Source organism: Ptychodera flava, chromosome 14, assembly GCF_041260155.1.
Source record: "Ptychodera flava strain L36383 chromosome 14, AS_Pfla_20210202, whole genome shotgun sequence".
Lineage (NCBI taxonomy): Eukaryota > Metazoa > Hemichordata > Enteropneusta > Ptychoderidae > Ptychodera > Ptychodera flava.
In genome coordinates, this window is record NC_091941.1 from 9,971,814 (window position 1) to 9,999,802 (window position 27,989).

The 27,989-nt window shown below is 37.0% G+C and overlaps 1 protein-coding gene across 1 annotated transcript; it reads right to left on the reverse strand.

Moving 5' to 3' along the window:
* Positions 1 to 31: 31 nt before the first annotated feature.
* LOC139149270 (pleckstrin homology domain-containing family H member 2-like) lies at positions 32 to 27,949 on the reverse strand. Its single transcript, XM_070720914.1, is given in 27 exon segments — positions 32 to 295; positions 883 to 1,017; positions 1,286 to 1,363; positions 1,598 to 1,727; positions 2,131 to 2,231; positions 2,585 to 2,726; positions 2,969 to 3,072; positions 3,571 to 3,726; positions 4,824 to 5,001; positions 5,856 to 6,079; positions 6,489 to 6,668; positions 7,533 to 7,754; positions 8,216 to 8,383; positions 11,693 to 11,856; positions 12,958 to 13,114; positions 13,995 to 14,105; positions 14,801 to 14,940; positions 15,687 to 15,861; positions 17,936 to 18,030; positions 18,476 to 18,548; positions 19,219 to 19,629; positions 19,632 to 20,137; positions 20,251 to 20,335; positions 20,773 to 20,856; positions 21,120 to 21,278; positions 25,733 to 25,795; positions 27,636 to 27,949. Coding segments are annotated over 27 exon segments (4,269 nt in total). The 5' UTR covers positions 27,789 to 27,949; the 3' UTR covers positions 32 to 220.
* Positions 27,950 to 27,989: the final 40 nt, after the last annotated feature.

Here is a 27,989-nt window from a genome sequence, read left to right on the forward strand (position 1 = left end):
TAACTGCACTATTCCATTTATTAAGGCAGTTGATTGTCCGAGAATTGATTGTTGAAACTATTTTGTTTTGACAGTTCATTATAACATGATTGTATGCTTGCAATGGTTATGGCTGATAAAGTTTAACATTCTCTACTGCGTCTCTAGTTGCATGGACACAGCTGTCTAGCTCAAGATACAAAGATGGCTCCGAATTCTTGAGAGTTGAGTCTGAAAAAGCCTAAATCTCTTGACGGGTATCTCTGCTGTTAATTGCATTGATGTAACTTGACATGAGGACGGTTATCTCCAGGACCTGTTGATTAAAAAGCAGAAAAAAAATCCGTCGTTACGACCACTTTACTGTCAGAAAACAAAGAGAACCTCTGTGTCATCAATAATACAGATGACACAAAGTTTGATACTTCTGTTACTGCCAATGATCACCTGAGTGGTTGAAATACAGTGGAATCATAATGTACCATAATTGTGATATGCACATTATGCATTTTCCAGCTACGCTGCACAATTAAAAAATCTAGAAAAAAGAATAGTACATGAACACTGCATATTTTGAAATTTGTGTGTATTTTTGAACTGCAGTACAATGTAAAGTATGAACTATGGGTATGATGTCCCTTTAGGCAGAGTAGAAACTTAATGCTTGGCTGCTTGCCAGGGGTAGGTAAATTTTGGTCGCGCAGGTGGAAATAATTGCCAAGTTTTGATTGCAGAAATCAGAGGTGAGGTATATTGGATATATAGTGTGACACACACACACACACACATATTTATATCTGCACACAGAGTTAATTTTATTGGTGTTAGCTTTTGTAACTCAATGTTTTTATGTTGTGTATGGTGCAAAGATTTCACACACGTGTTACAAAGTCTTTTGCTTACCTTAGGCGCAGGCATTGTGAAGAGCAACTTGACAGTGCTGTTGGTCTGATCTCCTTTGCTGATCACAACCATGAAGTCATCACGACAGCCACCGAATGTGATGACAGACTTGTAACAATGTGACTCCAGTAGTTCCTTGCAAAGGAAATAAAATACACAGTGCTGTGAATGCTAACCTGATAAAATGTTCTTTTATCATGTTCAGCCACATTCACATACATTCAGAAAGAAAATAATGTAGACTGCAACTAATTCTGTAGTTTCTGCTCACTATTTGCATCAAAAGAGGGAATAACTACACAAACATTTGGTGAAACATTCAAGTTTTTCAGATAAGACCCTTATCGTCATGGAATTTAACCTCTGACCTCTATTTACCACAGACAAAAAATTGATGACATACCATGCTATTGTACTCCAACAAACTAATACCATCATCCTTCACTGCCAACCAGATCTGTTGTTGGTTGCCATATTTACACTGAAAAAATCAAAGGAAAAAAAATACTTAGATTTATTGACAATAAAATAAAATGATCTTGTAATAATAAGGATAGTACTCCATTCCAAGCGCTAGGTTGTGACAAAGACATAATAAAATCTTTAGTTATAAGATGCTGATATAATTTTTTTTCTCTTACATGTAAATGTTTGATTTTCAAATTTCCTGATCTTGTCAGACCCACAGCATACAGATCATAGCTACAAGTCTCACCTTAGCAACAAACAGCTGGGCGCCATAAAATGGCCACTTCCGTATTACAGCTAGATAGAGTCTTACACACTCTTGCAAACTTCTGCCATGCAGACCCAACCATTTGTCGATAAGTTTCTTCTCAAATTGCCTGAAACCAAAAAAAATAGCTCTTCATGAAAACCACTGATATTTAAATCAGTGAAAACAAAAATATTTATATATCATAAAAATGCGAGATTTTCTTGCACAATTTTAGGATCAAAATCAAGCCTGAAGAATTTCAATAGTTCTGCCTTTTATAACATATTTTATTAAAAAATGTTATATGTATGTTAATCCTTGGTAATACTAGTAAGAATATATTAACATTTACACATAAGTAACAATTCTAAAACTAAGCTGGACCAGCATTTTTATCATCTATAAGACGTTTTATGAATTTATATGAGATTTACCCACAAACTAATGATTATGGTTGAATTTTGAAAAATTTTACTTTTATAACCGACCAACTTATGCAAGGGCTACTTTTTTCTTTGAAAGATACTTACTTTTTACTCTCTGCTGGTAAATCTTTGTACCTCTGGGGACAGAACGTCTCTAAAATGCTTTCAACATTCTTGCTGCCTGGTTTGTATTCACCATGTTCAATCTGAAATGAATTCAAGCACAAGACAGTCAACAAAAGAAAATAATCTATGAAGACCTGAATGGTTCAAAGTGAGCAGTTACGTAACAGAAGTTGAGCCACACCCACCATTACATAACACTGTATGGGTGATTTCACTTACATGTTATAAAATATCTGTTCCCTTTGTAAGTATCCCCCTTGCCTTAAAGCTCATGTTAAACTTTGCCTTTATGTCTGCACACAGGCATTGAGGTTGATACAAGCTACGATTGATGGAAACAGTATCTAGGGACCCGGTTTAGGGGCGATGAGAACTATAAAGCTAAATGTTACATAAGGGTGAGTTTTTTTGAGTTACTGAGGAAGGTGGGTACCTGACACATGAGTGACATCAACTCCAGCATAAGTTCTTTATTGACTGGGTATCTGCCTGCCAACATATTCTCATTAATCTGATAAACCAGCAGCAACTTTTCTTTGTCAGGTTCCAGCTTGGCATTGCCACGGAAACACAACCTGTAAACAAACAAACAAGGCAGGAGATCAATTAGGAATAATGTATCTTTTCATTTTGGTTTCAATGGAGCTTGTTGCTCCACCTCTGTTAATCATCTTCACGCGTCGCTTAATCTTTCCAACTGAAAATAAATTTTTATTAAATCTCTGTGATAATTTCTTTTTGACAGCAGCGTTTTCTCTTATGTCTGCAATGACTGTATTTTCAAAAATCACACAAAACAACAACTTTTAACACTTACCTGTTCTTGTAAGTCAGTTTTATTGCTTTCTGGGTGTCTGACTTAGAGGCTGTTAATCCTGCTTCATTGACGGCTTTCTCCCATTTAGATATCACATCACAAAGCTGATGCAGAATAAATACAAATACAAAACTTCGATTCTAGGAATTTTTCATGATATCCAAAGAGACAACAAAGATTGCTCTAATGACGTTTTCATCAACTGTTACTTATCGGACAACCAATCTGATGCTTTGAAATAAAATTATTTCACTCTTGGGAAAAGTCTGATAGTGTCTATACACTGAAAGTTGTTTGACTATTCAAGGACTTTTTCAGCAACTTTCAAGGCTGTTTTGAGGATCTAAATACCACTATCTAGGTATCAATTTTACAATATCTCATTTTATATATCATTTTACAAACCACTTTTACAATAATCATTTTTGACTAATCATTTCATAATTTGAAAAAAATCGTGGATGGCTAATCAATTATCAAGGACTTTCCAGGACTCAATTTCTTTTCCAAGGACTTTCCGGGAGGCATTTAAAATTCAAGGCTTTTCCAGGAGTGTACACACCTGGTCTGGAAAAATCAATCTTGAAATCTTTCCTGCTCACCTTGATATTAAGCTGCAGACAGTGTTCGATTCCCTTTTTGCTTGGATCATTGGTAAACAGGGAGAATCCGGAGTACTTGACATCGCGCATACCGATTTGCTGGTTCAAGGTATGAATGAATTCCCGCACCGTCGTCTGTCCATCAAATCCAACCACCTGGAACACAAAAGACAAATACAGAGTCCCTGGTGAGTGGAAAAGCAATTAATAACAGAAGTAGGAAAGTTGATTAAACCAAATCTATCTGACCTTTAACTCTAATATGACTGTCATTGTCACCAAAAATGCTAAATTGCGTTTTTATTTGTTATACACGGCATGATCAACCCATTCCACAATAGTTTGACCAAAAATTTATCCGCACTAATTTATTATCAACTCCTAACAAGTACAGGGTTGGTACATGGTCACTGTTGTTGTATGCCTCTATGAGTGAATATTTGAACAGAACTTTAAAACTACCGTAATTGTAAACACTGACTTGACATATGCTTTTGGCATTTTAAGTACAATTAACATTTTCAAGTAATTAGTAGTAATTATCAGAAAAAGTTGCATTTCAATGCCTATAACACTTGACTTTATTGAAATTTCCATAATACACACATATGCACACAAGGATACACACATGGATAAAAACACATAATTCATTTTGGAAATATGACAATATTTTTAAAAAAACAAATAAAATGTAGAGTTTTGGTTTGGAATAGCAAAATATTCCTAGAAGAGCAATATTTGTGGATTCAAGAGTCAAATTATTTTAACTGAATTGCACGATGGTATAATCTTCTTGGAAGTAAAACAATTAATTTGACTGACACTTCATAGACATTTAAGTCCATAAAATATATCTTTATAGGTGCAGACACTGTTAATAAACTGGTGAGGAATTCCACAATCAACACAATTATACTATATGCAGCATTCTGAGGGAAAAAATCAGCTAAAAGTAGCCTATCGTGTAATTTTTCACACACATGAGAATTCAATCAATATTTACGTCAAAAGGAATTATTTACATCAAGTTATTGATGGGGGACACATAATCACATCTCATCAATTATTCAAGGTTTCCCATATCTATTCCACATTGTAACTGCTTTAAAGTAAACAAGAAATGATTTCCATTGAGAAAAGCTATTAATCAAATAAGTGTTCAAGCTCTATTATAAGTTTGCCAAGAGGAAACACAAAGCGAACAATCAACTCTACAATCAATTTTTTTCATCGATTATTTATTTTTCACCAACCTCATAGGAGCCGTTCAGCATGTGGACTGGTATGCTGATTGGCAATGAATGGTGATAGGGGTTGCGAAGGAGGATTGACAGCACTTCCATCCTTGAGGGCCTTGCTTCTCTACCCCCGCTGTGAGTGGTACGTTCCAGTGACCTCTGACAGAATACGGCATACTTTCCAATTTCGTTCCTGCAAACACAGGTTGCAACTTGTAATCTTACATTCATATCCAATTTAATATAACAGCAATGTTTTGGACTTTTAAAATGCCATGGCTTATTTGCATATTATTATTTTCCATAGCAACTGTTCCAGAGGACCAAATATTTAACGCAGAAAAGATGAAAGTGCACATTTTAAATGCCACACACTCTTAGTAAAGGTCTCTCAGCATAATGGAATATTAATAAAATTGCTTTGATGGACTAATGGGACCAGAAATTAATGATGAAATTAACTAAAAGATAAACCTGATTACCCTGGTAGTTATGGGTTTAAAAGATTAAAAAATTTATGATCTACATATTTAATGTGTCACTGCTGTATGTTTTACTTCAAACTAAAATATATTTGAGCAAACACTGAATCTTAAAACAAATACAAATTCTTGTCTTCTATTTTTTCTTTTTCACCTGGCTAAAAATATGAAATGTTTGTAGCTGTTAGAAGTCCATACAGGCAGCTGACAATTTTGGTTACCATGGAGATTACATGTCACAATAATAAAATGGAAAGTACCTTGGTTGTTAAGGAAAACCAAGTGATATCTAGTTCCTCTTCCAAGCATGAATTTGAAACTAAAGGTAATTGATACATTAATTTCCAACTTCTACACTTTCAGCCATTATGGAATTAGTCTTTTTCCAACTTATAAAGCTTCCCTCAACCGTGTAAATCACTTTTTTGATTGCAAATATCATATTAAGATGACAATTTTGCATGGAAAAGATGAAATCATTGGTGTAAGTTAACTTAAAATGAAACTAAAATTAATCTGATCAACTTTTTTAATATGTAAAATAATCAGACGTTCAATAAACTACCTTGGATCAGCATTTCTCTGTAGGTGCGTCTTCAAAAACCATAGATATTTCTGTTTGGGTAAAAACAGCGTTGTGCAGAGAGCTAATAACTGCCATCCTTGCATGAACACAGTTGGAGGGGGCGTTCTGAGAGCATCTGCAGACTGGTCTGAACTCGATGATACAGAAGTCGAAGAAGCATTTATATCACAGCCAAACCAAGAACTCCCACCACAAAACAGATTCTGCAAAAAGTGAAATGACAGAAAACATTCAATGTGAGTTAGCAGTATGGACCCTGTGAAACACTGCTGGATCTGGCTTGTCTGCTGATAACAAAATATACTGTAATACTGAACACATTATGTAAAGATGATTTAGTATCATCTAAAACAAGAGCCAAATTTGAGCTGTTCACCCCCTAATTTCTTGTAAACAGATCCTAACTCACCATTGATAACAATGGGTTTGGGCTAAACCATGATAGTGAAAGGGTCAGCAAGGATAGTATACAGAATAATAAAACGCAGTTCTCAGGTAGTTGACTTGATGATCTCTGAAAGCAAGCCCATGATAAACTGCACCAGCACCTTCTTCTAATTTGACACTAAAATTACTTTGGCAATATTTCACGTAAAGCTTTGGTCTGCTTACCTGTATGTTTGGTGTGTTGGTACTTTTAGGACGTTTGGTTGTCTGTTTTATCAGTTGACAGTACAGCTCACTTTGCAAGACAGGATGTGACAAACACGTCTGTAGAATATTCTGAGCCAGTGTCACGTGATAGTCGATGGATGGAGTGTCCATGATCACACCAATGAAGAGTTGAACGCTCTGAAATTGTTATAAGAAATGTCATTTGGTACAAAAAGTTTCAACTACAAAACGTGTGTAATATTGTTGATTTGGAATGGTGTGCTAGTTCTCTCATCAACATGCAAAAATAGCTATTTTGTCTGAAAGTTTGATTTACTGAAATTTTGCATATAAACTTGTTGAAATCAGTACTTTTAGACTGCCAATCTTCCGATGATGAGCATAGAAATCATGCATTAATGTAATAACATGAGCTGAAACTACAAGCATTGGCATGAAGCTGGTAAAATGAGTCAGAATTTCTACAGGCTGCAGCTCATGTTGCACAAATGATTATACATTTCATCACAAATGTAAATTTGCAGTCAGTGCTATTTATAGTTAATCCATACTTCTGTTCAAAAGAGACACTCTTGTTCATTAAAAATTTGGGCCTTTCATTCACGTCAGCGCAATATGTGCATCTTTCTCACCAAGAATGCAGAATTTATTGTGTAAGGGTCATCATGAAATGTGTGCAGACTGTATTTGAACATTCTGGATGAGTTTCCAAACGATAGAGCTTGTATACAACTTCTCATAGTAGAGAGACCCCGGTCGGCCTTACGAAATGTACAATGAGACAGAATATCCTTCTTGAAAATAAGACACAACCTACAGGTAATTGAAAAGGATTTCTGTGATGTAATCTTTCAGTTTTTTTCTCCAAACTGAATAGATAATTGGCTAATGTTCAGAGGATAAAAAAAGCACAAAGGAGTCTCACTGGGGCCTTGATATGATCCTCTCAATACTCATCAGTCATGTCTTGTTACAGGAGAAAATTTCTGCACCGCTGGGTCCCGACAATACTTCAAATTACTGAAGGCTGAGTCAAATTACCTTAAACATTTTCAGAGCCTCTTTCCTGAGTCCCTCCGAGGGCAGCGTCGTCAGTGGCTTCTCCAGGCTTCCTTTGCTGTAGCACAGACACGGGTGCTTCCACAGCGGGTTTGACGCATCGCCGTCCATTTCCATCAGCTTGTTGATCAATAATTCATATTCCGTGCTCTCTTTGTCCGTTCCGGTGGTAGTTGCCAATGTCAGGTGATACAGCCATTTGTCCTGGTGGAGTAAAAAAAAAATCACAGAGGGAGAGACCATGAGTTGATGACAATCCATTTGTCAAATCACTGACGGGAAACCTTGCTCTGTTCTTGCCGTACTAGCAAAGCGTGCAGCCGTCCTTTTTGACTTCACAATGTATTCTAATTAGTGCTAATTCACCCATGATTAGACACCATTATTTTTTGTCAGACGGCACTTTCCGTAATGGGCAATTTGGTCTAGGCCGTTGTTCATTCACATGAAAACCTTCGTTTTCTGAAGTTTTTTTTCATGGTTTTTTCACGTCTAGGTATCATCATGCTAAACTCTTACCTTGACTGCAGACAACATCTTCAATAACATAACCTTGTTGAATTTCATTTTTGCACAGTCTCTCTTTCTCTATATCATTACTTTCAGCAATTTTTTGAAGCAGACTTATTTACATACATGAAAAGGACAACATTACAGAACCTTACTTTTTCATCTTTTGAAGTGAACGATAAATAAGTGGGTTCTTGATTTGACCTTGGAAACTGAATGACCAGGTGATATTTTGGCAGTTTCAAAGGATTGCTGATGTCACTCTCCGGCATCTCCGTCTCTTCCAGTCTGGCATTTTGTAAATCAATGGTTTCCAAGGCAGTCTGCAGAAGAATACATCATGTGAAAATAAAACTTATGGTTTCAAAGAACTTAGCACTATTTTTTTGAGTGGCCTTTTAAAGGGTTAGTATCAATGCTAACTTTTTTTTTTTATTGCTGGCGCAAATAAACTTGGAACACCGAAGTCCCTATATACATAGGAAAAACCGCTGGCGATATCCCTATATCGCCAAGTGATTAGCCAAAGCGGTATCGCTACTGAGTTAGATCATCTTACAGTTTGTTTATCGAAAACACTGCGGGATGCCAGTTGCATGTGTTTCATAGACAAAAAGCCATAGCAGAGGCCGTTCAATTTGCGTGAATGATGGTACAAGAAAGGATTGACGTTTTGAGTAAAGTTACTTGGGTAAATTTCGATGAGCAGGGAACCTGTTGAAGCAACCGTTTTGACAGACTTTCCCTCAAAATGAAGAAAGAGTGTAGGTGAGAAAACGGTAGGTGTTGTCATTGAGCTCGCTATCGTTTGCTTCGTTTCGTTGTGCAGGCGTGTCATCATAAACCGTCATTTCCACTATCTCACAAAAATTGTAAATTACGCCCGTATTGTGGTTAAATCTGTATTTTTAACTTTCATTTTTATAAAGTGATCAGCTTACGTTGAGGTTTACAATGTGCGTCTCTTTCTTATATGTTGTACATGGACCTTTATTCACGTTTTACACCCATCGAGCGATGTAATATCTCGAGCATGTACTTCGACAATTTCAATTCAAAGCAACAGTGTTTCCTTGAGTGAAATTCAAAGTCGCTAAATTTCTAATTTCGTTTCGAAGAAACCGGTTTGTCCATAGACCCTCGTTTCTCGAGGATCTATGGTTTGTCGACCGGTGTAAAGTAGATGCGTATTCTAAGTGAGGAATAGACGGTTGTGAACATAACCAATGGTACCGGTACGTTACCGGTACGTTATCGGCCGTGCACCGATGCGAGTTGCTTGGTAAAACTTCCTGGCTTTGACGTTTTTTTATCCGACATGTCGTAGCGAAATTCTGTGAGAACTAATACTGGCAAGGTTTCGGTTTTCGGAGAATTTCAGTGTATCAGCTGATTATCAAGTTGAAATAAAGCGCGAGCGTGGATGGTCCGACTTGTTGCTGCTGGCGCACGGCGTGGTGTGGCGGGGAATCTCTGTTACAAGCATCCAACTGTCGGCCATAACCTCTACGGTCGCCATCGACGGCTTTCGTGATTTTGAAGAATAAACTAAACCGTAGATAAAGCTAGACCTTTTCTCGGCTTTGTTTCTGAAAACCTCTCCTCAGAGGCAAAGGCGACGTAAACCGTGTCCGAGTCTCGGCCTTGACATGACACAAGAAAGTCATAGTTCAATCACATTTATTGCGTGCGTCATACAGATGATATCATTATTCATAGGGGTATCCGATTGAAGTGGGTACATACTATTCTCAAGAAACGTACGATGAAAAAGGACAGGCTAAATAAAAATGTTTCAATCATATCATCAATTGCAAAGAACGCTGAAATGCTGCAGATTTTAATCGCTATGGCAAAGTTTGTTTTTTGACCTCAACGTTATCCGATCGAGAACGTAAACTTAGTTTGACCCAAAGTTTGAAAATGTATTTTCTGATCTCCCGCGGCATGGCCCGCAGCCCAGCCAGTGACGTCGACGTTTCGTACTTCGAATTCTGAGAGCTACATCAAATCGCCACGGTCAGCGGACAAGAAATTACTATTTTCAAATCGCTATCACCAAAAAATTTACAGAGAAATGAGACAACACGGTGAGAAAAAAGGCATATCATCAATGATGTTGATAACCTACATTTTGCTTCAAAACGGGTACCTTTATTTTCAAACCACCCAGATTCCCGATACCAACTCGCCCGAATTCATTGACAATTTGTTGGGCGAGCCAACGATATATTTCTCTGCAAACGTAAACAGACTTGCACTGAGCACTGAAAGGAATAGTTGGCGATATCTTTACCGAAACTGAAAAAAATAGCTGAAGAAGTAGCCACCTCTCAGGCAGGTAAACCTGAGCGTTCATATTCGACTAATGCCAAATGGAGCATTTTCAACGAAAATGGCGATGTCTAGGCGATGACTTATTTTAAAGTTGAAGAAAAATGCTTAAAATTTTGGTTGTGTTAGTCAATCTATCGAAATATTTTTGTTCCAACTGATAAAATCATAGACAGTCTCGATTATACCATCCATAATTAATATTTACAGACTATATCGGCAGGGGGATGTGAATTTAACACAAGGAACGCGGTACGAACGAACGTGTAATCTCAAACAACGGGCGAGTTGGTTTCGGGCCAATATGACTAAAATCAGATGTAGGTTCCCTGGTCATTGAAATTTACCAACGTAACTTTACTCAAAACGTCAATTCTTTATTGTACCATCGTTCACGCAAAATGAACGGCCTCTGCTAAGGCGTTTTGTCTATGAGACACAGCATGGGCACCCCGCAGTGTTTTCGATAAACAAAGTGTAAGATGACCCAATGCACTAGCGATACCGCTGTTGGCTGATTACTTGGCGATATAGGGATATTCCCAACGGTTTTCCTATGTATATAGGGACTTCGGTGTTCCAAGTTTATTTGCGCCAGCAATAATGTCTACCATAATTTCTTGTTCTACACTACTATGTGTATCACTACATCACTTGAACTGTGTCTAAACTTCATGAAAATGATTGGGTGTTCTCAGCAGGGCCCTTGCATGGTTACGTACTACCGGTAATAAACCTGAGACCCCCTAGGATCATGTTGATTTGTGAAATTGTTCGTGGGCCAAGTATTCTTCATTCTCCAAGAATGTTTATATACCATTCATTAAGGTAGTATGCACCTCAATAAAAGACTTAAACTTTTGCTCAAACTTTCTTCAGGAATTTTTCAACCATTCTCTTTCAAAATCAAGAATAAAAATTTGGGGTCACCGTGCAAATTTTGATACTAGGGAAACAAATTCCCCAAGATTTACTGATATTTGAAATTCAAAATGGCCGCCATGCCTGCGTTAATTCTATGGAGAAAAATAAAAATAGAACCAAGATGATGAAAATTTTTCAAACACCAAGAGCTTTAAAATGAGCCCCAACAAGCGGTACATCAGAAAAGAATTGTAAAATTTTGAGATTCTGAGTATCTGTCCCTGAGGCGCATTCTACCTTAAGCCTATTTGATGTGCTATTGACTGTACAGAGAACAAATTTTTCACAACATTACCACACTGACGCACTTTCTGAAATAATTATTTTCATAAAATACTCAAAATCCACTCCCTTAAAGTGACTTGTCGTTTTACCTTATCAGTTGGTATTTTGTAAGACGTAAGGTGTCGTCCAATCAGAGTACACCAACATTTTCTTGGTTGTCCATGCTTCATCTTGGTCAGCCAGCCCTTCAAGATGTTTTTGTCGCTGAAATCTGACACGGCAGCTCCTTGATGTTTCAGTGTGATTGTCAAAGCTGTCAAGGAATGCGACAAATTGAAAGAAATACTGTCAGAAAAATGTAATTAATCTGAGGTGTAGTTAATCTGATCTAAAAATTCTGAACAAGCTGGCCAAAATGATCTAATTGTTATAACCTATTTTACTGGGATAACCTACATATAAGACGTGCGAGGAGTTTTCTGGCATGTGACTCTACTTATGAAAAAAAAAAATCACATCTTTTTAACATAACTACAAGCCGGCTAAATTTCATTATAATGAGAAACAATAGAAAACCAACCAGAACAAAAAACTGCTCTTACACAGATCTAATTCAAACAGTCCTAAAATGGGCCTATTTCTAAGTCCTTTCAACAAAATGGGCATAGAATGAAATTCATTGTTCTACAAAAATGAAAATCTTGTGAATCATACTACCATTTTTTGAATAATTTCATGACAAAATTTATTTTCCATGGCAAGCATGTACGATATACGGTCATTTCATTGTATCGTTTATCTCTTATGTTTTACAACCATCATGGGTGATCGCTATAAGGGAAGTGAGTAAATTTGTTAATGTGCATGTTCTAGATTAGAGACAAAATAAACAGTGTATGTTACGAGTTAGAGGAAGTGAGCTGAAAAGATATACAGAGCTGAAGCTTCACTCTGCTTTATTCATTCATTCATTCACAATACATCAAGGTAATTATTAACGATTGCATAGAAAGATGGATACAAAGATAAATATGAGCAGCAAAAAACTGAAGTACCTTCACTAAGGTTTGACTATTCAAATACAGAATGGAAAATGTATAAATGTTTGGGTCCATAAACTATGACTACACTCAAGTGTATGACAGTTTTGATGACTGAAAATCCTCGGATATTCATGAAAGTTTGATATCAGAGCAAACATAGACAGGTACATCAACAGAAGACTAAAGCAGGTTAATTCACAGATCAGGTCTGTTTGCACAGTGACTAATTCACCTTATTAACATTGTCTCAAAGACACATCATCAATGTCATTAACATCAGTGATGGCCTATTAGTCATGGACACTGTGTTGAATTGCAAGGCGCTGAGAAGCAGCTTGAAGCAGCGCCTGGGTTAGCTGGGAATTACTCACCCTGCAGCCATTCATCGACAGCTTGGTTGGATTCCGCAGTCAAGTAATAGATCCTCTGCGTAGTCATCAGCTCAAAGCAATGAGAACTGTCAGACTTGACAACTCTGCATTTGCTGTCCAGTGGAATCTGGCCCAGCGGTTTACTGGAAGTATCATTCTGTGCGAAGAAAACACAGATACAGTACTGAAATTAAAGTCTACAAGGTCCCACACTTAAGATATTTTTAAATGCTTAATATTTCAGATTTTATTCAATGATATAGTCAGTGGCAACTCTTTGACAACTCAAATGATGGATTTGCTTTGAGGAAAACTGAACAAAATGGACTGTAAAATGTAATAGATGACTTATTCTCCTGAATATTTCATTTATCAAGCTTTGCAACTGTATGTTCAGTGAGCTGCTTGAAAAACTGGTTCAAAAATAGATTTTCATCACTGCTGTCAAATTCACATAGAGAAGGGCCAATAAAGCAAGATGCAATGTCAATATTCAAGTTTTCCACTTTGGAAATGCCAAGTTTCCAAGCACAGCCAAGATTGCTGACCATGCGTATAATTTGTCTTTTGTCTACATAGGTTATATGTTTTGTCTTTGTCATGTTATTGACAGGGGAGGTTTGTCAGGGTAGTCATGCTTGCAGATATAAAACGTGTCACAGGATGCGAAACAGTAGAAAGAAACAGGCATAAAGTTAACCAAGGTTCTTTGAGAAGGCAGGTGTTCAGGATTGCTAAAGGTGTATGGAATGGTAATAATTATCACCCAACTTGCTAACTCTTTCAGCTGAAATGAAAAACACAGTAAAGGTTTTATGAACGTGCTGACAGAGGCCAGAAAAAATAGAATTGTGGACACAACAGATGGGATTTTATGATTGTGTGTTTTGACGCAACAAGCAATTCTGACAGCTGCTACAAGTAGCATGGATCAATGACCCTTCACAAACACCTCACTACCCAGAGTGCAATGCAACACACTGTGATCTAAACTCCCATTACAAAGTAAATTTGATCATTACTGTTTGTACGCTTACCTTTGATTTATAGTACACCAATTGGCCATTCTGTAGAACAAACCATCGCTTCTTCCAACTTTTCACTTTGCCGCCAAGCTTAGTCAGGTATCCACTTTTCTCGATCACTTCCTAGAGAAAATATTTTAAAAGACATATATTTTGTGATATATTGTAAGTGTGAGCTCTCCTTAAGTGCTGTATAATACCATTCATTTTCCTGATAATTCTTGATTGTCATTGTAACTGACAGCCAATATAACTGTCTGCACGTTAAGAGATAATGATAATTACTATCTGTCCTGTACAGTGACAGTGAAAAGTTGGTAACTGAGGAAGTACAGGTAATATTTACAGAAACAATAATTTAACAGTGTAAATCTCAAGGAAACATAAATTACTGGATGAAGTGACACATCAAAGAAAAGATAAAAAAATTATCACAGAAACTCTACTTCATGGGAAGGCAATGTCCTCAATACATCCCACACTTCATAATTGCATACTCATTGTGACCTTTTTTCTGATGGGAAGTAAAACTCCGATGCCGGACACCTTTTATGTAACATCATCTTCACAGGAAAATAAGTAATCTACACACAGCCTTCATCCTCCTGAGGATGCAGAAATACTAAGAATTCAGGAATTCAATGTTTGGTCGTTCAGTTCTAGAAGATTCAACCCGTACAGGATAATGCTGGCACACTGCCAAATGGTGTTTCCAGTTTTCTGCCAACATCCTGTACTGTGGCAGCTAGCTAGCAATGGCTGGTGGTCTTTGTTATGTCTATCAGGACGTTTTAATATAGCCGAGGAAGTGTACTCACCATCTTGGTGGGCGAATCGGGCTGAGACGTCTTCAAGACTTTCTGTTCTGGCTCTTCCAGCGGGTCACTGTCATTGCCAGTCGCAGCATCGGGAGGTATGCAGTAGTCCCCTTCAGAGCCAGTGGATTGCATAGACACACCTGGCAAAATGCAATGAATCAGGGTAAAATTTAACCCTTTCACTAACATGGTTTGGCCTAAAGTCATAGTTATCAATGGTCAATGTGGACCTGTTTACACAAAATTAGGGGCGAACAAGTTACACAACACTACATTTGAAGATTTGAAAATAACCGACATCAAATTCAAAATATTTAATAATACATTATTAAACTGAATTAAAATCGTTGAAAATAATTCTTATCAATGTTAAAAGCCCACTAGACTGAGAGAGCTGCAAATAAGATAAAATTCAAAACTAGACTAGCATTACTAGGTTGAATGAGAAGAAAATAAACCTTCTTCAATGAAAAATCAATACAATCTTTGTTCTCACTGTGATATCCTGTTTTGGACAAAATAAATAAAATTGGCAAGGTCTAGAAAGGTTATGAAAACAAAAGAGGAAAGTTCTCCTTCAAACGTGGAGGGCTATTGAAAGTCAAATAAAAGAAATGTAAAAACATATGACAGACTTTTTACTTTTTTGGACAGCTAATAAAATTTTGGAAATGAGAGATATTTTGAAACATAATGACAACTAATGAATATGAAAAAAAACTCTTTGTGAATGGAGTTTCATCTCTGCACCATCAGCATCTGAACACAATGCAATTACTTAATAGGAAATTAAAATAACTTTGAAATGAAGAAATATGCATGAAATAATTAAAATAATTGCAAGTTGGGATTTTTTGGACAGCGATAGTGAATTATTTTTTTATACCTCTTTTGACTGCAGCGCTGGAACCATTGGCTGTCTTCTTTGGACTGGTACAAGATGTTGCCATGGAAACAGCACTGGGAGATTGCACCACCGTGGACGAAGTACCTGAGCTATCATCATTCTCTGAATCTGATGAGTCACCGCTGTATGGCGAGCTCCGTACTTGTACAGCTCTCTAGGGGACAAACATTTATCCTAATTCAAGTCATTCTGTATTACCACGGTAACATGCAGAAGTAATATTTAAACTGATAAGATTTTAACTGACAGGAAAGAATGAAAAACTCAACAAGCCATTAAAAAAAAACTGTTACAACCATTAGGGATAAAAGTTGGAAGGACACCCCGTGAATTGGTTGTGACCAGAAGTGAACGTTACCATGTGTGGAGATCAGTCAGTATTGTTGATAGCGTCAAAATGCTTCCGTCACAATTTTGAAAGAATTCACCAGATAAATGATGAACATGTTGACTTTTCAGCCCTTACAAGCCCCTTCAGATCGATATTTCAATCATTTTGCAAAACGTGAATAGCACAATAGCTCTGAAAACAAAATTAATATCATATGGCCTCGAAGAGCGGGTAACTATAATCCTATGAGTCCCTTTTTCCTTTTCTATATTTCAAGGTCAGCTCAATTAAATACTTTACTGTTTGCTGAAAACTGAAGTTTCTAAGCAACAGTATTTTCACCGACTCTTTCCATCCAGTGTTTCCGTTCTATGTGTTTATTCAATTTTGTATGATTGATGCCATGGTTCTGATATGGTTCTTGTACTCAACGAAATTACAAATAATATGTCACATTTGGTAATAATGTATGGGTTTACGGTTATTCCTCATTTAAATATTGATCGGTACAATGCTGCTTTGGTTCTCGGCATGAGTATATGGAGAAACAGAAAAGAATTATTGATATTATTTATAAATACCAATGAGCTAGTACGAAGACGTGTGTGCAACTAGAAAAAAAAATAAAAACTTTGATTTTCAGGAATATATATTAAGATAAAAAATACTATAATTAAATTTTCCAATATTCAGAAAATAATTTACCAATTCAAATGTCACTTTAAAAGTTCACTTACTGCAGTTTTGGTTTTTTAAATTGTGTCTATGAAATTATATATATGGCAAAGAATCATGCAAATTAATCTCAAAACCATGGCAACCTGTATGTACACGCCTCATCAATTCATCTAATATTGAATATCAATTATTCAATATCACCGTAATGCTCAGAAAAGATGTAGCCAGCTTGTATGTCAACTGATGAGACACAGTTCATTTAAACGAAGCAAGTATCATCCATTGTTAAAATATTGCCATGCTACAGATGTTAATGAATTTCTAGTCATTAATTTGTGAACTCAATAGATCAAAAACTTGAATACACTGACAGCAGAGGGATATTAATATTTTCTGCTCAGCTGGGTTCACTGAATTCATTTCGTGATGCAACATCTAATTGCCAGTTGGACATCAATAAATGTTTAAGCCATTAATGGTACACTTTGGAGTGAATGTGGTGACAGCTGTATTTTGTAAGGCATGTCTAAGAAAGATTATGTAACGTCTTCCTGTAATATTTATCTTCTTAAATCTGATCCATTGCAACAAAGCCATTTTAAAACTGTTGCTAAAGTACAATATTGCATGAGGAATTTTTGTTTCTGATTTTCAGTATGTGAGCTATAGTCAACTACATCGTTGACATCAATGTCTCCTGCTATGAGAAATATTTTTAGAGGTCACTTCAGCATTGCTGCGTCATTTGAAGTTTGAGTCACTGATCAAATATGGTATACAGTCAAAATTAAGTGAAATTATTTTTCATTGAAAAATTTTCAAACCCCAAAATACTAATGAACTCATGGACACATAGAACAAGATAGAAATCATAATAAAATAGCCAATATTCAATACTTAATTCAATACTATTCAATACAACATTTAATACTAAATCGCTTAAATATAAATTTATTATTTTCTGAGTATCTATAAATTCTCTCTGCATTTTTAAATGGACAAAATGATAAACATATAACTTTCCAAAAGTTGGATGAGCAAAGAGACCACAGGGTAAGACTTACGTCAATATTTTGCCATACACTTACAAAAATTGTATATTGTTGTTCTTCATTCAACTGGAGGCAAATTTCTGGCAAAATGGTTTCATTACTGTATTTGAAATTCACACAAATGTTTAATCATGACATTAATGTAAATGTACAGACACTGCACTCACCCCTTTGAGAACTGAATAAACTGGAACTTTCATGTCTTGATACAACTGGTTAGTGTGGTTGACTTCACTGGTTTGATAAACAGCTACACCTGAATCTGTGAGCAAATACAATGACAATTTGGAAACATTCACTTGTAAAACTAAACTAAAAATACAGCTAAAATAAGAAGTAAGAAATATAAAACAGCAATTTCTATAAGTTTTTCTGTTTCTATTGTTTGAAACAGTGGCAAATACATGTTTTAATGCTATGTTTTCTCGGCATAGGTTGTTGAAAGAGAATTTGCTGCAGAGTGGAAGTCTTGATTTAACCCTTTTACCACAATGGTTTGGCCCAAACCTATTGTTATCAATAGTGATTGAGGACCTATTCACATTAAATTAGGGGTGAACAGGTGATAACTATCATTTTTGTATGTTCCAGCATACTTATAATGGAGTTGAACCTCAAGTCTACTATAACAGCACTTCTCAAACATGAAGTACAGCACTTCTCAAACATGAAGTAAAAAACTTACAACTACTCAACACTTGGCTTACCTGTGATGACAACTGGTAAACTGTTTTGAGAAATTCTCATTCCACTGACTGCCATAGATAAAATACGATCCTCCTAAAGGCATGAAAATCAAGCAATATTCAAGTTGAAAGTATTGACTCTCAAACATATCCATGCATATTGTGTTTCTTTTACATCAATGTCAGAATCTTTTGCAAATTTCTCTGCATCAGCTCAATATATTTAATTTGTGCAATTTTCTTGTGTAAGACAGAACTTTCTTGTGCCAGTGGTGCATCAACTCTGCTTTGAGGGCACATTGCTAATATTCAGGCAAAGCAAATTATTTACACAGCTTATTGGAAGTAAGCTAGTAGGCACTGATGGGTTTCTCAGTAATGGATTAAGGTAGAATGCGCTTCGGGGACATATATTTGGACTTTCATATTTTTTCAATACTTTTCTTGTCCACCGTTTGCAGGGGTTCATTTTAAAGCTCTTGAAGTAAGAAAAATTTACACAGTCTTAGGTTTTAACAAATTGAAAAAAATATTTTATCCGATAGAGTTAATGTGGGATGGTAGCCATTTTGAATTTCAAATATCGGTCAATGTGAGGTAATTTGTTTCTCTGGTAACAAACCTTCCACAGTGACCCCTGATTTTTATCCTTTATTTGGTAAGAGAACGGTTGAAAATTTCATTGAGGAAAATTTGGCCAAAGTTTAAATCTTTCATTTTCAAGGTGCATACTTCCGTAAGTAGATGTAGGGTGAGTAACTTACCCATGATGGTAACCTATGTGGTGGAGTGGGTGGTTTCATCTTGTTCTTGTCTTCTACTTCAGTGAAGTCAAGCTCACCGTCTCCAATCATGGAATGGATGTCTATGTTTGTCATTCTGTTTGGTACCATGGGAGGTTCACCTGTTTCATCGTCCACTTCACCTTGCCGAGCTTTGTCAGACATTTTGCCGGTAGGAGACGACTGCTGCCTCAGTTTTCTCGGCACAGCATACAGGTCTGTGTCAGTTTTACCTCTGCTGTCCTCGGTTGATGTTGAATCTGGGCTAATCTGTCCATTTTCAATACTCAGAGAATCTGGTGATATTGTTGTCGGAGACAACGGCCATAATTTGTCTGTTTTACTGCTAGGCACTGTCTGTTTCTGGGCAGACAGTGGATGTTTCCTACTCAAAGATTCATACATCGGTTCTGCGACAGAGTCCTGACTATCGGTATGTTCACATTTGTCTGTTCTAGTTCATTCTCATCTGTTGTAACCTGATCATCAGTTCCATTCTTTTCACTGTAGACTTTCAACTCTTCATTTTTATTGAGCACATTTCTCTTTGGCCAGGTGTGACCTTTGTTGCCGCCCTGCTCCACCCTGACACTGTCTCTAGTAGGCTGGCTCTCGGACACGCTTCGTTGTTGTCCGTTTTCGCTGCCACCTTTCGATTCTTGTGCCAGTATCAGGGCATGGACCGGTGACCAGGGCAGAGATGAGTCCACATCAAGTTGGCCGGTGTCCATGTCAGACATATTTTCCAGTTCTTTCATGGCAAGGGTGGATGGTCTTTCTGGAATTTCTGGCGCTTCGCAGTTCATAGACTGTAGACTATCCAATGACATTGGTCTATCTGCTCCACTCAACATTTCACCACCATCCAATAATTTCACATCATCTGAGACTTTTATTCCATCTGTCAAAGTCAACAATCGACTCACTTTAATAATTTTTTTTCATTCACTGACACCATCCAAATAACAAATTTCAACACTTTCCGAACTAGCTATGGAAGAAACAATTACTTACATTTTTCAAGTGTCTGTCTCAACTTCTTGACAGTTTCACTGTTGTCTTTGTTGGTCTGTCGCAACTCTCGATTTTCTTGCTCTAGCTGTGGAACAAAATGTTGCCGAATTCATCAGAGAAATTGCACTTTGGGATTTACTTATCTATCTGGTCCAGGGATCTGGCCATCAACTCAGTAAATGACAGAGTCTTTTAGCTTTGGGCCATCCACACAGCTTCTTAACCAATGTGTTAAAATCACCAATTTATCCATCTGGCCAAGTTGTCACCCTGTTTTGCACTATTATAGGACCAACATGTCTGAGTTGAACACCTTATCTATGTGCATCAATGGTACTATTAAACCCAAAACAGCTCATCCATAGAGTCTAATAATCTAGGTAATCGTCCACAAAAATCCCTATCCTACTGATAAGATACTAATACCAAAACAACATTGTAATGCAATATCCGATATGTTTTCATGACTTGTCCTTGGTTCTATCTCTAATACAGGAAGCGATACAATGTATCCAAACTTACCCCTTCTAGTTTACCAGTGACCCATTCTTTAATTTTAGCTGCTTTGGTTTCTACCAGTTTGCTTTCATGCAAACGAAGTTTCCTCTGAAACAGAAAAATAAAAATTTCAAGTAAGATCCTCTCCAAAAATCTCAATGTCATTGGTTTAAAGAAGGGACTATTTACCTAGAATGTGTGACACTGTCCTTTGCTCAAAGGATTACTGAGACCAATATTACAAATCTTGATTTGCAGGGACTTCATTGCCAAACACACTTTGTTGCTGTGCATGATGGCACTATGCTGTTTGCACATTGGTCTGGTAACCTTGAATGATCAAATAAGACAACCTCCAAGCTATGACTCACCTGCTCCTCCAGTTGGACCTCAAGACTGCGTATCACCTCATCTTTGTCTGCGTCAGCGCTCTGAGACGCATCACCCGAACTACTAACTTCACTGTCTGTGTCTTGGCTTTTTATTGCACTCTTGGAGCTGGCTGCCAACTTTTCTTCCAGAACTTTCACCTGAAAGTGTAAAACAGGAAACACAATAGGTACTTATGTCAAAAGTAAAAATGAACAATAAATGTTTCATGGTTTGTTTTTACAGGTACAATCCAAGGCTTGGTTTTTTCATGTTTCTTGAGATTTTTGTAGTCAACAGTAACTAAATTTTGTTGTCTTTCTCCAAGAAGCTATTTTGCAAATCCCTTCTTATTGAGTCTTCTGCATGCAGAATTTGATATATTTCCATGAATGCATGAAAAAAACCTGTGACCAGTGAAGTCATGAAAAATTGTTTTTGTGCTGAAACAACTTTCCCATACTTGTATTCTCAGTGCTGATAACATACATCTGCAATGCCAAACAGCTAGCTATGGTATGCCAAAACATGGCCACACCATAGACAGCAGTTATGGTCACACTCTCTCACACACAGTACGGTAGTTACATGAGCATCTGCATTTTGCATCACCATCTTGTTGATGTCTTTCACAGGAGTCAGGCAGCCAAGCATCAAGGCTTACCACCACCTTTATCTAAGTGGGCCATATGTTTCTTGTCAACTGAGACCACTGTATACAAATCCTTGGTTGCGAAGTGTGAGAATTCTCCCTATCGAGCCTTGGAAACAATCAGACTGTCGCTGCTTCCCTTGAACAACAATAAGATGCTCCCTTGACCTTGGCAATGGTCAAGAAGAAACCATTTGATTGGCTTGAAGGAGGTATTGACATGACAAGAGAGAGTGTTGTTGGCCGAGAGAAAGCCTTGTACACCATTACTCATGTTTCCAATGTCAAATTACAAACTATTAGTTGTTTCGGACATGTGCCTGGTAAAATTTCTGAATATTAAAATTTCCAAAACTTTCAGTAAACTTGGCAATACCTGGTGGTTCAATATCCCTATATAAATACTATCCCTACACATTTATTTACTTGCACATATACACATCTATTTTTACCAATTTACCACCATGGTTTGGTCCAAACCTTTTTGTTGTTACAATTATGGTGATTGTGAACTGTTTACATGGAACTGAAGGTGAACAGGTGAATCTGACGTAGTTTTCAACTGCAAGGTTCAGTCCTTTTTTTTGATGACACAAAGAAATGAAACAAAACCACATTCAACTCAAACAAGAAGCAAATCCTTGTTTACTTCAGTGAATGGCTGGCTTACAAGAACCATGTTGATTTACGGAAGTATCACACCTCCACAAACTAAGAAAACAAACTACACAAGGCAGCTGTGCAACAAAGTCCACACAAGTTTTCTTTGACGTACAATTGGTCATTTCATAAAGGGTCATGTGAGTCTAAAAACAATACACATCTGGATAAAGTCCCTGAATATTCAGGGCTGGTCGACCAATCAAGGCTGCAGCATTACCAGTTAACAGTCAGGCTCAATGACCAATCAAAACTCAACACCTGAGCTAAAGTACCAATCAAAACTTGGCATTAAAAATTTTGGAGTTGTGTCACACTTTCCATTCAAAACTCACATGCCAGTATGCCATATCAGGATATCTCAATCAACTATAGCTGTGTAATTTTATGTCAAGTGACCACCAAATGGTCCAACAGAACCTGTAATTTGATCAGTTAAAGGGCAGATTTTTTATAAGCTCTATTTCTCAACAAATTATTAAACGGGATACAAATTTCAAAGGAGAGCAAACGACTACATCTGATAAATACTCAGTGTCAATAAGCACTAATGCAAGAATCAGGGATTGAGAACTGTCACTTTATTAGTCACAACATGAGTACTCCACTCCAAATTTACCATGCAGCACATTGCACTACATGCCCAAACAGCACTGCATCCTTGAACCCGATGCTTGTTTTATTTCAAGTGATACCTTTTTTCTTTCTTTTAAAATCAACTAGCCATGAACAGATGTATGCCGGATGATGAGAGAACTGATGTAAACATTTGGGAAAATCTCCCCGGAACAGCATTCATCTTCCCTAAGCCGAGCATTACACTGTATTCCACAATCTAGATAATGAATGCTGTAACACAGCAGTCTCTATGTCTCTGAACATTAAGTGGTGCACACGCATGCAACAGAGTATTTGTGCCAAAAAAAGGCTGTTAATCTAAGTAAAGAAAGAATGGATATGCCCTGAAGGAACCATTACACGTCACATTAAAATGGAAGCCATTGAAAAGGACAGAAAAGAGACGTTAACAATGCCCCTTTTACCTTGACCATTTTGTAAATTCACACGCACTCTCACATATTATTACGACAAGCACAGCTCTTTGCTGTTCAAAGGTACCACTGTTATAATATTACATTGTTTGCCAAGAAATTCACATTAAAGTAACTACCATCAAAAATATCCTTTTGGCATCTGTAGTTCATTTGGAACAAAAGGCAATGGAAACTAAAACACAAATTTTGTGATTTTCCCAACCAGCTTCTTTCACAAAAGCCACTCTCTGAATACAAATTTTGTGATTATCTGACCAGTTTCTTTCATAAGCTCATTTTTCAGTAGATAATATGCAAGGCAACTCATTTGAAGGTCTGGTTAAACAAAACTGACTGATTTTCTAAGGCTCATTATTACGGCACCAGATTAAAAATATCTACGCATTCCACTTTGGTGTGTTATTTCTCACCAAAACCTCATGAAATGTTTGCAACTTTGCCCATCTGAAGGGTCTCCAATCATCATGCACTTGGCTTGCTCAAATATTTTGCATGTATTTTAGAGCAGGGAGGGGGTTATCACAGACGGCAACAGTGTCAACTCAGACAGCCATGCTCTTTTGAAGATCCATTGCTTTTGTTGTCACATGACATTACTCATTGATAATCAGGATCACTGAGGTCATGAGTTAAAATCTACCTCAAAGTGCAACTTCCTCAAAACTAAAAATGCTGAAATACAAACACATCCTGTAATGTTACATAAAATGCTGAATTACAGTCATACAATTTCCTAATTTTGTGAGCAATTCTGAACTGACTTGATAGAAATTGAAATTGTTATATACTGAAACCAACAAAATATGCATGTACAATAATACCCCTGGATAGGAAAGTCTGTATTTCAATATGATCATAGCCAATATTTTCATCCAGTTTTGATAGTTTATTTTCCTTTCCAGGTCTTTTTTGCAAATCTTATGACTGTCTACTGGCACATTAACAAGCATAATATCAAGTTTCTATGATAGATTGGGTCTTTCCTTTCAATTAAACGTCAAGTATATTTAGCTATCTGCAGCCTTGTAAAAAGACAAACTCTATTTCTGGTTTAAATCTCCGCTAAACTAGTATGTCAACAAGTATAAAAGGCCACCCATTCTTAGTATTTTCATTAACTCATTGTATGCCCCGTCCATTACACGATGCAATTTGTCGCAAAAATTTGACAAGAGTTTCCAATTTCAAGGCTGCCGATCAATTTCATTCCATTTATTGCGAGACCATGATTGTGTAAATTCCTAATGTGTGCCACGGAAAAGGAATCTTCAGGAATGTCGTACACCAACGCAATTACATTGCCGGCGATATGGCAGGTATTCCAGATGACAGAGTTGCTAAATGCAGATCCGAATATAGTACATTTCATTGGTCATTGTTTTCACACACTGGTGATATTAAATCGCACAATAACGTCATTTACCTCCATTTATAGAACACACAAACTTCCTTGATTTCCTTATAAGCTTCACCGATAATCTAACAACTACCTCAGACATTCCTGCACTCTTACACACCTTTAGCAGCAAAATAATGTGCATTTTTTTCCAGCCATTGATCAAAGTGACTGCTTGTGCTGTCGGCGTAGGCAAGCCGGAATTTTTCGGAACCACAAAACGAAAGGTTACACCGCCGTGTGATAATGAATATGGGTTACTTAGATTGACTTGTGTTGAGTTACAGCGTGAGACTACTTGTTGACCTCACTGATACAAGCCGATAAGGCCTTGGTGTCAAGCCTGTGTTATTGTCCCTACACGCTCTATGGCAGGTTCCTTGTTTATGCTCTCGGCCTACTGTTGAGGACTTGGCCCTACTCGTGGCCACTATATTGTATGAGAATAAAATGTATTGCCACTTGTGTTTACTTGGTGGAGCTTTTCCCCTGATGTGTTTTTAATGGTTTTTCTTTGGCCACATCCAAAACCAAACCCAGCACAGATCAATCATCAGCTTTTTACATAACACATTTCCTCCGTGTTTGTACTGTGGCTACAACACTCCTTGATGTTTGTACTATACCCCATGATACAGATATTCTTGTTTTGTGATCAAACAGTATGTATGACTTCATATGGTGGGAACAAATCTCTCTGATAATAAATACACCGTTGTTTGTATCCCTGGGGAGACAATTGAAGGTAGTAATCGATACCAATAACCAGGAGTTTGTAAACACCCATTTCCCTGATGGAAAACTCATGTCTTGAATTTACTGAAATGTTCATACGACAGATAATAATGGTACCTGTTGTTCTGCCTCTTCTGCCCTTGTGTTTGCTTCTTGTACACGTTGCTCAAGTTCATGCATCTGTGAAAAAAACAAAATAAAACAGGATTACATATCATGATGTGCATTTTATTAGTTTATATATATTTTTTAAAGTTTCACGGTTGCTAATTTACCTGAGGTAGTAATTTGACCACATTGTCGAAATATGACTTAAAAACTTGATTTTTTAATAATGTATGCATGACCTTTTTATCATACTGCTGAGGTGCTGCTGTGAAACTGAAGATGTTTTATGACAGAACTCCAAAAATGGAAATTTTGGAACTTTTCTTTTTGCATACCCATTTTGGTGAAATTTGACACCTTTTGAGGCAGTTGTGGTGTACAGTACATTTGATATTCAAATGAAGGGCAATGTTCAATTATGTAAATTTAGAATTATTTTTACAAAGAATAAATTTCCTGCCGAAACAATTACTGATTACAGTCCTAGGGGATCTTCTAAAATTACACATCCGCTGGCTCACACAAATTATTATTTTTTTCATTAACATCAACAAATCAGCTTTGAAGATTTTTTATCAAAAATATGTAAAAGGCACACATTGTCCAGACATTGTCTGTCGACGTACACCTCATTTTCAATGCTGTAGTCTGAGTGCGTGTGTGTATGTGCTGTGCATTGAATCCCTCTGTGCATTGAGTCACAGCGAACAATACCGACACTGGCTTCAAAGCTTCCTATGACTCATGCACGCATTACAGCATATGAGATGCTGCCCTACAAGGCATCAGTGAAAATATTAAGCATTACTGCACAGTTTCAATGCTAATCCAGTTCCAAAGTGTTTAATTATGAATCAAGGCCATCCTTTGTTTTTTCGTTTTTTTCAGGGTTTTTAGGCATAAATATTCAATTGGTTATCAGTAAAGCTGCCAAGTACATATTGTTGATTTTAACAGTAATGACACACCAAGCTCAGCCCTGTGATTTAAGAGGTCATATACTTGATTTATACACACAATATATATGACTGATACATATGATGACAGCAATTTTGTATCATTGTGATTTATATTGGATGTTATATTCTGTGAAGTTTTGATCACTCAATAACATTTGTAGCATACCTGGCTATTGCAATACAATAATATTTACCTTCCCTTTTGTTTTCCAGGTCTCATACATATTCAGTGATTATGATTTTTTTTTTCGTTTTTAAAAAGGTCATAAAATTGTGATTATATCACAGACCTAGAATAGCTGCATATCTCGAGGGTCAGAGCTCACAAAAGACTGAATCAGCCTCTGGCGTGTACAGCGGACAGACATGTGGGCTGACTGTCTATTCATAGATGCTGAAATGTCCTCTATCATTCACACAAATAAAATACTGACGGTGTTGCCTTCATATCCTGTGTGTACACCCTGACTCAGCTCCGTTTTGTATGCAGAACTCTCTGTGTGACATTTCGATGTCATTGAAATAATGTTGTTGAACTTTTGAATCTCCAATGCCTTACAGCAGAGTGAACACCTAGAACATTGAAATTCTCGAGCATGCACATCATTGCTGGAACAACGCACCTTGAATTATTTGCATGTGATTTGTAAAATTCCCTTTCTCCCCTAGACAACAACTTTTTCTCCCCTTGTTAGAAGTGGACTTGTAAAACGTATTAGGGTTCGACGGGTACATTGCTATTGTATTTCTTATACAAATCAATTAAATCATTGATTGATAAATTAAATAAAACTTGGGCAAAATTATTTTTCCGCATACCCTTTCGTTGGCTTCTGATTCGATGATACATAAGGTATATAACATGTAGAAATCACAATAAATTGAAATGCGACTAGCATTGCGCATTTTCTTTGTTGCTCGTAACAATGGATCTGGGTTTTGTTTCTGCTCACCTTCTCACTCAATACGTCTCGAATTTTCGAAGCCTGAGTCTTGAATTTGTTCATCTGGGCTTCGATTGCCAGACATCTCTCTTTCCAGTCGATTTCGCCACACTCCATGTTCCTGGACGATGACGGGGAGGTTGGTTCTGGACTGCCGGCCATATTTTCAATGAAACTCATTCTAACTCGCGGAATCGACCGTTTGAAATATAATGTCAGAAACCCAGCAACCGATCCGAGCGTCAACCAATACGGTTATACCCACAGCAGCCGGTCTAATTTAGCAAAGAGCGAACGCTATGCGCTGTCGTCGGCTGGCGCGAGTCTGTTCTGTGTAGAGCTCCAGCGGCACTCACTTGACAT